The 11,467-nt window shown below is 30.1% G+C and overlaps 2 protein-coding genes across 7 annotated transcripts; one reads left to right on the plus strand and one right to left on the minus strand.

Moving 5' to 3' along the window:
* The first annotated feature begins 3,719 nt into the window (after positions 1-3,719).
* Positions 3,720-6,703, plus strand: LOC131663584 (ATP synthase subunit delta, mitochondrial-like). Of its 4 annotated transcripts, XM_058934058.1 has the most exons (6): positions 4,164-4,282; positions 4,380-4,553; positions 4,677-4,834; positions 5,615-5,739; positions 5,809-6,006; positions 6,384-6,703. In XM_058934058.1, the coding sequence occupies exons 4-6, from the start codon at positions 5,620-5,622 to the stop codon at positions 6,549-6,551; spliced, it is 486 nt and encodes a 161-aa protein (XP_058790041.1). In that variant the 5' UTR covers positions 4,164-4,282; positions 4,380-4,553; positions 4,677-4,834; positions 5,615-5,619; the 3' UTR covers positions 6,552-6,703. The 4 variants fall into 4 exon arrangements, with proteins under 4 accessions (XP_058790039.1, XP_058790041.1, XP_058790042.1 ...); XM_058934056.1 differs by lacking the exons at positions 5,615-5,739; positions 5,809-6,006; positions 6,384-6,703 and adding an exon at positions 3,720-4,100 and having other exon boundaries at positions 4,229-4,282; positions 4,672-5,332; XM_058934059.1 differs by lacking the exons at positions 4,164-4,282; positions 4,380-4,553 and having other exon boundaries at positions 4,813-4,934.
* Positions 6,704-6,743: 40 nt separating this feature from the next.
* LOC131663658 (zinc finger protein GLI1-like) lies at positions 6,744-11,195 on the minus strand. Of its 3 annotated transcripts, XM_058934173.1 has the most exons (6): positions 11,105-11,195; positions 10,890-11,020; positions 10,079-10,302; positions 9,456-9,738; positions 9,037-9,223; positions 6,746-8,970 (listed from the first exon to the last, which is right to left on the minus strand). In XM_058934173.1, exons 1-6 carry the CDS (start codon positions 11,114-11,116, stop codon positions 7,441-7,443), a joined length of 2,367 nt encoding a protein of 788 aa, XP_058790156.1. In that variant the 5' UTR covers positions 11,117-11,195; the 3' UTR covers positions 6,746-7,440. The 3 variants fall into 3 exon arrangements, with proteins under 3 accessions (XP_058790157.1, XP_058790156.1, XP_058790155.1); XM_058934174.1 differs by lacking the exons at positions 10,890-11,020; positions 11,105-11,195 and adding an exon at positions 10,391-10,402 and having other exon boundaries at positions 6,744-8,970; XM_058934172.1 differs by having other exon boundaries at positions 10,890-11,184.
* Positions 11,196-11,467: the final 272 nt, after the last annotated feature.

Here is an 11,467-nt window from a genome sequence, read left to right on the forward strand (position 1 = left end):
CAATGAGATCATAAATAAAATGCGTTCACTTGGCAGACCATCACTTTTTATATAGGGAAAAAAAAATATTATATTTAAATTAATATTTATTGTGATACGCACTTACATATTTCTTAATCAAAAGTCATCGAAAACAAAAATGTATTAAGTTTTACTTCATATCTCAACTAATGAATTATTTATTGGCTTGCATACATTGTGATGTGTGACTTCTGGTCTGCAAATGTGCCCAAATTCTATAGATTGATTTAAAAAACTAAATATTAACTTTGAAACATGATTCAATTTTTCCTGAATCACTGATGGCAGAATAATAAATATATTATTCTCAATTATTCATATTATTGTCAATTCTAAGTAAAATAATACTTCTTACTTTTTATTCATTGAACGGTTCGTAAAATTTCATATCACGGAGTTGACGTAAACTTTAATTGATATTCATAGATTTCAGACGAAAATAGGCGTTGATGTAGCCTTAGGGTGGACCTTTCAGTACCACAGGTGTCTGATAATTGCCGTCTTAATAAGTATGAACGTCATTTAATCATACCTGAAACATTACTTTTTTTTTAATTTCAACAATTATAGCATGTAAATAATCCTTATTCAATGTCAGTTCTAATCGCAAATAATATAAAATAAGCGCATAAATTCTCTAAGCGCGTGACACCAAAAGGTTGAAAATAATCTCTGGTAGCAGCATACACTGCAGTATCTTTGTCTAATTTAATTAATTACGTGCAAAATATGTCATATATTTTCCGAAGGTTTCGAGTTGTAATTTATAGAAGGCAAACGAGATTTTCTTATGCGATAATCATCTCTCTCGTGAACAATTTCCACAATTTCGTACTCTGAAACGAAAAGTGAAATATTATCTCTTTTTAAAAATATGTATGCTGAACAAAATAAGGATGGGCAGTTTAACAAACTTATTAGAAAAAGTAAATATTTCTTGTTTTGTTTTGTTTTGATAAATTGTAGTTATTTGGTTATTTTTAGTTATTATACACTGATTTATTAAGTTATCGCATTATATACGTTTAGTTGCACTTGGAGCATGAACGAACCTTGTCGTCTGACAAATACTCTTGAATCTGTAAAAGAACTCTTTATTAATGGACCGTTAATAACGTCTATTTTCACACAGTGAACGAAAAGAATTTGTTTGAGACTAATCATTAGAAGAATATTTTTCAAGCAGTTCAGAAGCATAGCCGAATATACAATGATATAGTGCATATTGAAGATATACATTTTATTGAAAGAAGTTCAATACGAATTACAATCGTTTAAAATTGTTATGAGGCGCCTGGTAATCACTGATATTAGAATTCGATTAACTTAAATTTTGGTTTACTTATCACGCCGTTCCTTCAACGTCATACTTTTTGGCATTATGGCTTTTTGAACAGTTAAACACTTGTGTATGTAGTAATTATCTCCAAGGCATACATGCGTGATTATAATTCGTGAAAATATATTGGATTTGTTCATCCAGAATTTCGGATCACATTGACATGCTACTTAATAATTGTTAAATGTAACAGTTTTGATAATGAAACAGATTTAATGATGATATAGTTTGAATTATATTTTTTTAAATATATTTGTTGAAATTTTTTTTTTGATCTTGTATTATAATACATCATAGTTGATTAAAATTTCTCTGATTATATATGTCTAATTATTTTATATACAACTTATAGTTGAATTATTTGAGTGTCACAAGCACATCGTAATTCGTATTGATCTTTCTAATGCTTTCATACTTTGTACTTCGTGCAAAGAAAGTGAGAAATAATAGATAATTTAGTATGCTTAGCTTGTCGCAACGAATCAATCTTTTACCAATATTGATTAAAAAAAAAACTATTTAATTTATTTTACTTTCCTGGAGCTAAATTGAGGCTACTCAAACAGAAACCCTATCGCAAAATAATCTTCAATAATATAACTCAATACATTTTCTTTGACTCGGAAAAAAATTATTTACCGACTCTCGGGGATATAGTCTTATTAAGCCAATTAAAATAGAATAAATATATGCCTTGGAGTAGTAAAATTAAAACAAATATGTATTTTAGAAAAGTTAAGCTTCATTTCATATTTTTCTTTCATTTTAATTTATTTTACTCAGAGTCGCATAATTATTGCTTGATGTTTTTACGATTTGGAATTTTGAAGTATTCTCACGAATTCAAATGTACTGTGTCATTTCTTCTTACTCATAGAAAATCGTATTTGGCACCGAATAATTTTTGATAAGGAAAAAATCAATCTAAAATCAGAAAGCTAGATATTTACGAGCTAAAATAGAATTAAAAGCGTAATGATTCATACCAGTAAATTAGGCCATCTATCAAAAGGTTCAGTAGCTTGGAATAACTTATGCAATAATATCAGTTTGATTTGTTCAGTTCGTTATATACAGGGTGTCCAAAAAGTAACGAATCAAGGAAATAACTTTCCAGGTAGCAAAGCTTTTGCGAAGGTCAAGGTCGTTTTAGGACTAACTTTCGACGAGGAGCTTAACCTCAAGGTCATTTAGCTTCATCAAGGTATGGCTCCACGCCGTTGTCCCTGGGTGACGCTAAATGTAATAATAAAATTGGTGTCAAAAGTAGTGGTTTCCATTTAAAAAAAAAGTTGACCTCCAAATGACCTTGACATTGAGGTTGAAGGTCAAATCCAAGGTCACCATCGAATTCCTCGTCGAAAGTTAGTCCTAAAACAACCTTGAGCTTCGCAAAAGCTTTGCTACCTGGAAAGTTATTTCCTTGATTCGTTACTTTTTGGACGCCCTGTATGTTATTTTACATAAAATTTAATTAAAATGCAGACAGTGATGTAGCAAACAAACAAACGAAAAAGTCAGGTAAATTTTCCGAAAGAAATCTGGTCGAAGGACTGAAATGTTTCGCTCTGCACACTGGTCTCCACGGCCTTAAATATACGCAGGATAAAACTTTATACAAAATTGAGCGTATCTTTTGGGCGTTACTTTGTCTTATAGGACTTTGTTTTTGCTCAAACATCATAATCCAATTGTATGCCCAGTTTCAAGTGAGTATTCCAATTGAAAACAATTTTTCTTGTATTTTGCTTGAGCACACCTGAAAGAGATTTTCCACGAAGGCAGAGTATACCGTTATTAACATAGCCAAAGTTAATCACGCTATCGACGAAGTTCCTTTTCCGAGTGTTACTTTCTGTTCTGACACTATCGTCGATTGGAATAAGGCAATTCAAGCTGTAGATAATTTAACGCATTCTAAAGTAATTCACAAAAATAACACTTCCGCGCTTATAAAGATCCTGAAAGAAATTTCGAAATTACGATTCTTACATCTAAATGAATTAAAGATTGACATTGATCAGTCAACTCTGCACTCTCTTAAAGGTAATAATATTGAAAATACGATGAATATCATTCAGTACTTATGATATTTGACAAATCGATAATTAATGTTTTGTAGATGTAGATTTGACTTATTTATTATACAAAGCAATGCCGAGCTGTGAGCAGCTTTTTTTCAATTGTTCATGGAGTTATCAGAAAATAAGTTGCTGTGATTTGTTCGAAACCCAAAAGACCGTCTTTGGATTTTGTTATTCTTTTAATTCTCTAACTTCTATAAGCCATAAATACAAGAGTGATGAAGATTTATTCAACTCTCATAATTATGGCATCCGCGGAGGCTTAGAATTTTCAGCGAGATATGATAATATTTCTTATTCACCAGACGCCAAAGGTATAAAAATGCTTTGATATTATACTTGTTATATATAGCTGGAGTGTATATATCAACTGTTCTTTCAAGAAAGAGACACTGCTCTTTTGATGATATCTCCTCCGAATATGCATCCATCAAAAGCTCGTAAAATTAGATTAAGAAGAAAATACAATGTGAATATACAGTTTATGTGTGTAACCGCTTCTTCTGAAGTAATTCAACAAGAGAATTCCAAAGACAAGTTCGTGTGTAAATACGAAAATAATACATATAATTATAAAGCATGTTTAGATTCGTGCGAAAAGACACAGCTTATTAATATGTGTGAGTGTAATCCAACTTTCTTGTATCCAATCAACGGTTTGTATTATTCGAGTATTAAGATGTTGTGGTTTAAATATCCCCTAATGGCTATTTAAACCCACTCTATTAACGATCTTTTAATACATCGATATCTTAATGTAAGTCATATTTGCACCAACATTTAGCTAGTCATCGCGAATGTAAAATTGAAGACCTTACGTGCCTGACAAAGAAAACTGGTAAGCGAACGTTTTGGAATCACGCGGATATATATTAACAATTGAATAATTAACAATTAAGGCGTAAAATTCTTTATTCTTTTTACTAAATACGAAGATAAACAGGTCAACTCGTGTGTTTGTTTAAAAGACTGCAAGTACTGCTATTACGATGACGAACCAACAAGACTTGACTTTGATGAAAATGTCATTTCCATAGATGTACATTACGATAGCCCAACAGGAATGCTTTATAGAAAAGAATTGGTTGCTTCAGATTTAGATTTACTAGGTAATTAGCGAAGAATAATTCATCAACTACAACGATTCTACTTGATGATACGCATTTCAATATTTTTTCTACAATTGAATTTGAATATATATTGTGTCAAATTATACTCTTTTTCCAGTGCAGTTCGGTGGTATCTTTGGCTTGTTTCTTGGTGGTTCATTGATAACCGTAATAGAATTCATATATTACTGTTTTGTTGGTACTATCGTCTCTATTTTTCAAATTTTCATTAAATTGAAAAATAAAAACAAAATGGCATTCAACAATACGACTTGATCAAGGTGATGCATGCGACATTCTTAGACTGGCAATTCTCATCTAATGATGATTAAATATATATTGTGTTTAAATATAAATGCTATTGAAAATGATCTACTACAGGTAACCAACCGAATGTCGTATCATGATACTACGAAATTGTCTATTAATGAAATCATTTGCTCTTGTTATCAATTAGGTTATAGTTATTTACAAATATTCGCTTACAACTTCTGTCAAATGTGACAATATAGCTTAGTGATTGTCTTATATTAAAATTAATGTAATTATATTTGTATAACTTTTCACTAGATTACTATTAACTAATAGTATACTCGAAGTGATGCATTTCTTAATTACATCACGTATATTTATGTATATACTACATACAATAAAAGTGAATTATAGACAAAAATTATTATAGCGTAAATTGAATTTTTGAATTAACCGGAAAGAGCTGAAGCTCATAAATCTCAATCGAGTTGAGCGCCAATCACTTACGCATGCGCAGTCGTGAGTTACACTTTTCTGCTGGCTCCCCTTGGTCTTTTGACACCCTTGTAAAATAGTTATAATTAAATTCGTAAGTGAATAATTAATATATTTACATTGAAGTACGACAAATTCATTCTTATTCGTCATATTTTTCTGTGTACATTTAGTAATTTATACTAATTTTATAGAGCTCGTTGATTGTATCCAATAGTAGGGTTATCAAATTCATACATACCACTTGTGATGTAACATTATTCGTATATCGTAAATATATAAAATTAATAACTTCAGTTTATTAATGTTTTTAGTAAACATGGCCACTATTACCCGTTCGTTACGCCCATTGTTGAGGTGCGCTCGCACACAAAAGAGATTTTATGCTGATGCTCCTGCAGCAGATCAAATGAAATTTACATTTGCTGGTGCTAACCAGGTATAATGATACTATATAATTATTTCATTTTTTAAGTTATTATTTTATTTATGAACCATGTTGTTTTAGGTATTTTATGACCAAGCTGTCATTAAACAAGTAGATGTACCATCATTTTCTGGTTCTTTTGGTATCTTACCCAAACATGTTCCTACTCTTGCTGTTCTGAAACCTGGTGTTGTTACAGTTTATGAACAAAGTGGAGATACGAAAAAAATCTTTGTATCCTCGGGTACTGTTACAATCAATGAAGATTCTAGTGTGCAGGTGAGAAAACTTACATTTCTAGTTTATTGTTGATAGTTTATTTTCATGATAGATTATTTCTTGGAAGCTTATCTGAATTTCATTGTAAAATTACCTTGGTTTTTGATATTTTAATTTTTAAAATGCAATTAGTTACAATAATAATATAGAAAAAATTTCGTTCTTGTTAAATATAAATGTATATATAATGGCTTTTATTCAACTATTTGCTATGTAATCTCAAAATTAATTTATCTTATGTAAAATTAAACATTTTTATTTATTATAATCTAGTATAATACTCAGTGAGAATAGTAGGGTCATTTTTACCATGTAGTTTTTAACATAAATATTACTAGTCAAAAGTTAAATGTTAAAGGTACAATAAATCTTTTTAGGTTCTAGCAGAAGAAGCTCATCCTGTAGAAGCATTAGACAATTCTGCGGCAAAAGATCTTCTCAGCAAAGCACAGCAACAGTTATCATCTGCTTCTTCTGATAAAGACAAAGCAGAAGCTGCAATTGCAGTTGAAGTTGCTGAAGCTTTAGTGCAAGCTTCATCATAAATTTAATTTATACTAAAAAATTATAATTATACAAAATGTAAAAATAATGTTTTGTTGTATTTCATTTTTAGAAACTTTTAATGTAAAATAGATGTCATACAAAATACGACATTAAAAGGAAAAATCATAATAAAAGCTTAAATTAAAGAAAATGGGAAAGGATTTATTTAAACATATGGAAAATATAAAAGCCAGTATTTATTAGACATGTTAAAGCAAGTTATATTATGTCTGAACACTTTTCATATGTAAATCTAACATTTAGATTTAATAACGTTTATTAAAAATAGAAAATCATTCAGGCTGTTATATTGTATCAACAAACACGATTATAAACATGTATATAAGATAACTTTTTTTACAAACATTAAGTTTTTTTATGAAATTAGAATTGCACATTTCATTCAATGAAAAACTTTAAGCACTATATAGTGCCATATAACAAGTGAAAAAAATATATTTGATTTCTGTAAAAATGAAATCAAATCCTTAGCCTTTGGCACTTCATCACCGTAGATAAACAATTTAAATTAAGAGTTTTTCCAGTCAACATTTTTAAGACTAAGAATATTTGGTAAAACATCATATAGTTTAACTATTTACTTGATATAACAAGTATCATTATAATATAAAACACATTAATGATTATTTTTTCGCAAACAACAAATACTTCTATTAGTTGATTTAAATGTAGTTATTGCATAAATAAAAGTTACATTAATATTGCTTTATATATTAATGCTTAATATAATTAAAAAAAATAAAATATCCTGTAAAGGATTCAAAGCTCTCAGTTCTCTATGAAAACGAAGTTTTATACTTTTTTGCACACAATGTGCACTTAATATTTAGTGCAAAGTAACAATTCTGTTACAGACTAGTTTGTTCTTCACTGATTGCCTGCTATCTGACTCATTAATGAAGGTGAAATTAACATACTTGGTTTGTTTATAGAACTACTCTTACAGCATCCTGTACTATTGGCGCTTGTTTTTTTGCAACATGTATTGAATACTTCTTGCAATTCCCGTAAAGTTTTTATACAAATGACAACACAGCACGATCCGCAACTATTCTGGCTATCACAACAACATTTGCTTTTAAAAGATGAAACTATGTCTGTTACCTTTAATTGCTTTGATTCATTTTTCTTAATTTCTTGTATTTTCTCTTGATCTCTACTGGAAGTACCAGGACAGCTCTGACAGTTATTTCCTTCACTATCACATTTGCAATTAGAGCATCTGCATATTCCAGCATCAGCTGTAATTTCATGCAATATATTTCTTGATGGTTCAATTCTATCTGGTTGACCTTGTGAACAGTAACTCTTCTGATATTCGGCATAATTCATTATAATCTCAGCATTTCCATCAGTAAGGTTTTCTGTATCTACCAAATTAACTGTTTCTAGCACAGGTGGATTTTGAAGCCCATTTTTCAGTTCTAATGGATATGGTTCTGGTCCAAGTAAATTTACTAATGAGTGAACAGCTGTTGGTAAAGCATTTGTTTCTGTCCATGTAGACTCTGTTCGAATAGCTGGTATCGTTGCAGGAGCTACTATTTTTTCTGTTAATTCACTTGTTAATGAATTGATATCAATCCATGGCGATTGTCTTTCTTCTTCGGATGCTAATGCTAATTCTAAAGCGTGCGATTCATTACTAATTACTGAATCAGTTGCTATTGTATGTGACACATTTTGAATAGATGTTCCATTTCCAAGAGCTGTATTATTCTCCAAAGATATTTTACTAATATTATCTGCAATATTTAAGACTGGCGGTATCTGACTAGATAATGGATCATACAAAATAGTATTCTCACAATTATTCAATGTTGTATTCATTAAATTTATCATTGGTTTATCTAAATAGTTATCGGCTTTGGTCATTGAAATTGTTTGATTTTTTAAGTTATCTGTAAGATTAGCTTGCTGTGTATTTGAAGTACAAACATTTAAATGATCCAAAACAACATTTTGGCTTTGTAAAATCGAATCATTATTTTCATTAAGTATCTGATTAGTCTCATGGCAATTGTTTTGAATATTATTAAATAATTTTATATGATTATAGTCTAAATCAGTATCAAAACTATTCATAGAAGTATCATTATTTTTGTTCTGTTTAGTATTCGAATCATTATAAATACTTAAGGGGTTAGATTCTTGTTGATGTAAAATGTTAATTACTGAATTATCATTATTGTTGATAATATTCTGTACTTGAATATTTGTAATATTATCATTGGTTTGCATTGTAGGTGAGGATTCATAAGGAGAATAAAGTACTATTGCAACAGGAACTTCATGTAACACCGGCTCTAAATTATCATTTCCATTGTTTTCAGAAATAGTTTCTACCTTCCCATGACTTTCTTTTCCCCCGCTGTTTGAATTATCCTCATTTTTATTCTAAAAAAAAGACATTAATTTAAATTCAGCCACATCGTCGAAAAAAAAAAACTAAAATTTAATTACATCATCTGATGTTGAAGACGTTTTTTTATGAGTTTTTAAGTGACTTTTCAAGCTGTGAGGTGTGGTAAATGATCTTTTACAATGACCATGTGTGCAAATATACGGACGTTCACCAGTATGTGTTCTTTTATGAGTTTTCAAATGGTGAGAAGCAGTAAATGCTTTTCCACAACCTTTTTCTCTGCACCTTAAATTATAAGAGTTGTTAGAAAAAGAATTAAATAATGTGAATTGAAATATTACATACATAATCTATTTTTCAGAAATTGAAATTTATGTATGTGTGAATTCTAATCACGATGTCTGTACTTATTGTAACACAGTATTGCATTATAGTGCTTATTTAATCAGAATATTTTTTGAAATGTATAAGTTGAAATATTAATGAATGGTCGTGCGAAATACAGGTAAAAACATACTTGTATGGTCTTTCTTGAGTGTGAGTGCGTATATGTTTCTTGAGATCACTAAGTGTTGTAAAGAATTTTACACATCCTGTTTCTTCGCAGTTGAAAGTATTACCACTGTGAAGTCTTTGATGAGCTCTTAGTCTGTATAAGGTATTAAATGCTTTCTCGCACCCATTGTGATTACATTCAAATGGTTTAACTTTTGTGTGTACTCTAATGTGAATTTTTAAACTGTATGAAGTTAAAAATGCTTTTCCACAGCTTGGTTCTGAACATTTAAATCGATACTCCCCTGAAAATTGAGAGATATTCATATTATGCTATTCACTTTATTGTTATTACTAATTAATAAACGGAGTATTTTGAAATATAACTAACTTTGAACAAAAGTGTTTCAATCAAAATGGTGCAATGTGAGTTTTTATTATTCTATTCAATAATAAAATGGTGTTAGGGAAAAAAACATTCATTATGAGCAACTTACCAATAATGTTAGCCTTTGATTATGCATAATGGGAAAGATATATAGAAGTTAGTAAAAAAAAATTAGAATCAATCAGAAATTATTATATGGTGGCATTTACTACCAATAATTGATAAAAAAAGAATAAAAATATTACATTTTCACCAACCTTTATGTGTTTTCATATGTGTTCTTAAATTACCAACTGTACTGTAAGTACGTGAGCACCCATCATATTCACAATTATATCGACTGATGTGTTTTTGATTAGTATCTGGATCTGTAGATTCAATTGTAATTACAGCATGAGATGGATCTTCAGGCATAGAGTTATTGTTTCCTGGATGTATCCGCATGTAGATTTCATCAGAACTGATTGTATGGTGAATATATCTAAGAAATAAAAGTTTAATTTTTAATTATAATAATGAAATTATTCAACATATTGGATCATAGACAAGATATTAATGATTCAACGTACGAATGAGAATCAATATTAAATTAACTAAGTTGCACAGATTTAACTTTATAATGTACTTAATTGACTTATGGGTCTCTTTCATCAATTGTGTATTAGGTTATTGTTAGAATAAAAATATTTTTTTTTGTGTAATAGGTTTTGTAATATTTTATAATTGATATGAATATCTTAATGTAGCAGATTGATATATTGAAAATTAATTTTAATAAACTAATCTGATGACTATAAAAGTATTTGTAAACAATCATCTATTATAAATTAACGAAAACGATCTGTAAATTTGGTAGGTCTAATTTCAAATCTGGTAATGCCCTTATATGGGAAGGCCAAAAAAAACGTAAAGTATATGTATAAAGCTTTAAAATACGCATTACGAATCTGTAAAATGAAAAAGCAGCTTGTTTCTAGCACATGATTGGAGATGGAAAAAGACAAGCAGCATATCAATCGTGGTATTTAGCATTGCCAGAAAAAACAACGAATGTCGTCTTGTGTGTACCCTGTGTTTTCATCGTGTAGAGTCTCATTGTAGAGGGGATCTTCGTCAGAGTACTTTTCGTAGTCAAATTCGGCGGACTGGCCGTAGATTTTAACGAAACTGGGTAAATCGAGACTGTCATCGAGGCAATCCTGCAGGTCGTGAGTCACAAGTATGTTGTTGAAATTCTCCTCAATATCGTCGGCATTTTTAGGCTCTTCAAATTTTTCGCTTACCCACGTCGCCATACTCGTTTTCTGTTGCTGCTAGCTCTATATAGCGCTAGTTGACACTCCGTCCGTCTAACTCCGTCTGCTTCTGGAAAAAGATAGTCTACCACTACGTAAACCTTAAAGTTTCGTAAAGTTAAGTTTTTATCCTGATCATCATGGCTGCAATGATTCGCATGCGCAGATCGATTGGAGTTCCATTGAGTTCCAACTTCCAAATCCAATTCTAAAACCGATCCAAATCCAGTTCCAAAACTTCCAAATCCAACACGTGTATTTTTTGTTTATATCAGTCTCTTACTTCCTCAACTTCTTTGTTGACAGGAGCGGCGTACAAGAAATTTGAATAGGAATGATGTTCAAAGTATT

This window comes from Phymastichus coffea, unplaced genomic scaffold (assembly GCF_024137745.1).
Source record: "Phymastichus coffea isolate CEN01 unplaced genomic scaffold, Cenicafe_Pcof_1.1 PCOF00036, whole genome shotgun sequence".
Classification (NCBI taxonomy): Eukaryota; Metazoa; Arthropoda; class Insecta; order Hymenoptera; family Eulophidae; genus Phymastichus; species Phymastichus coffea.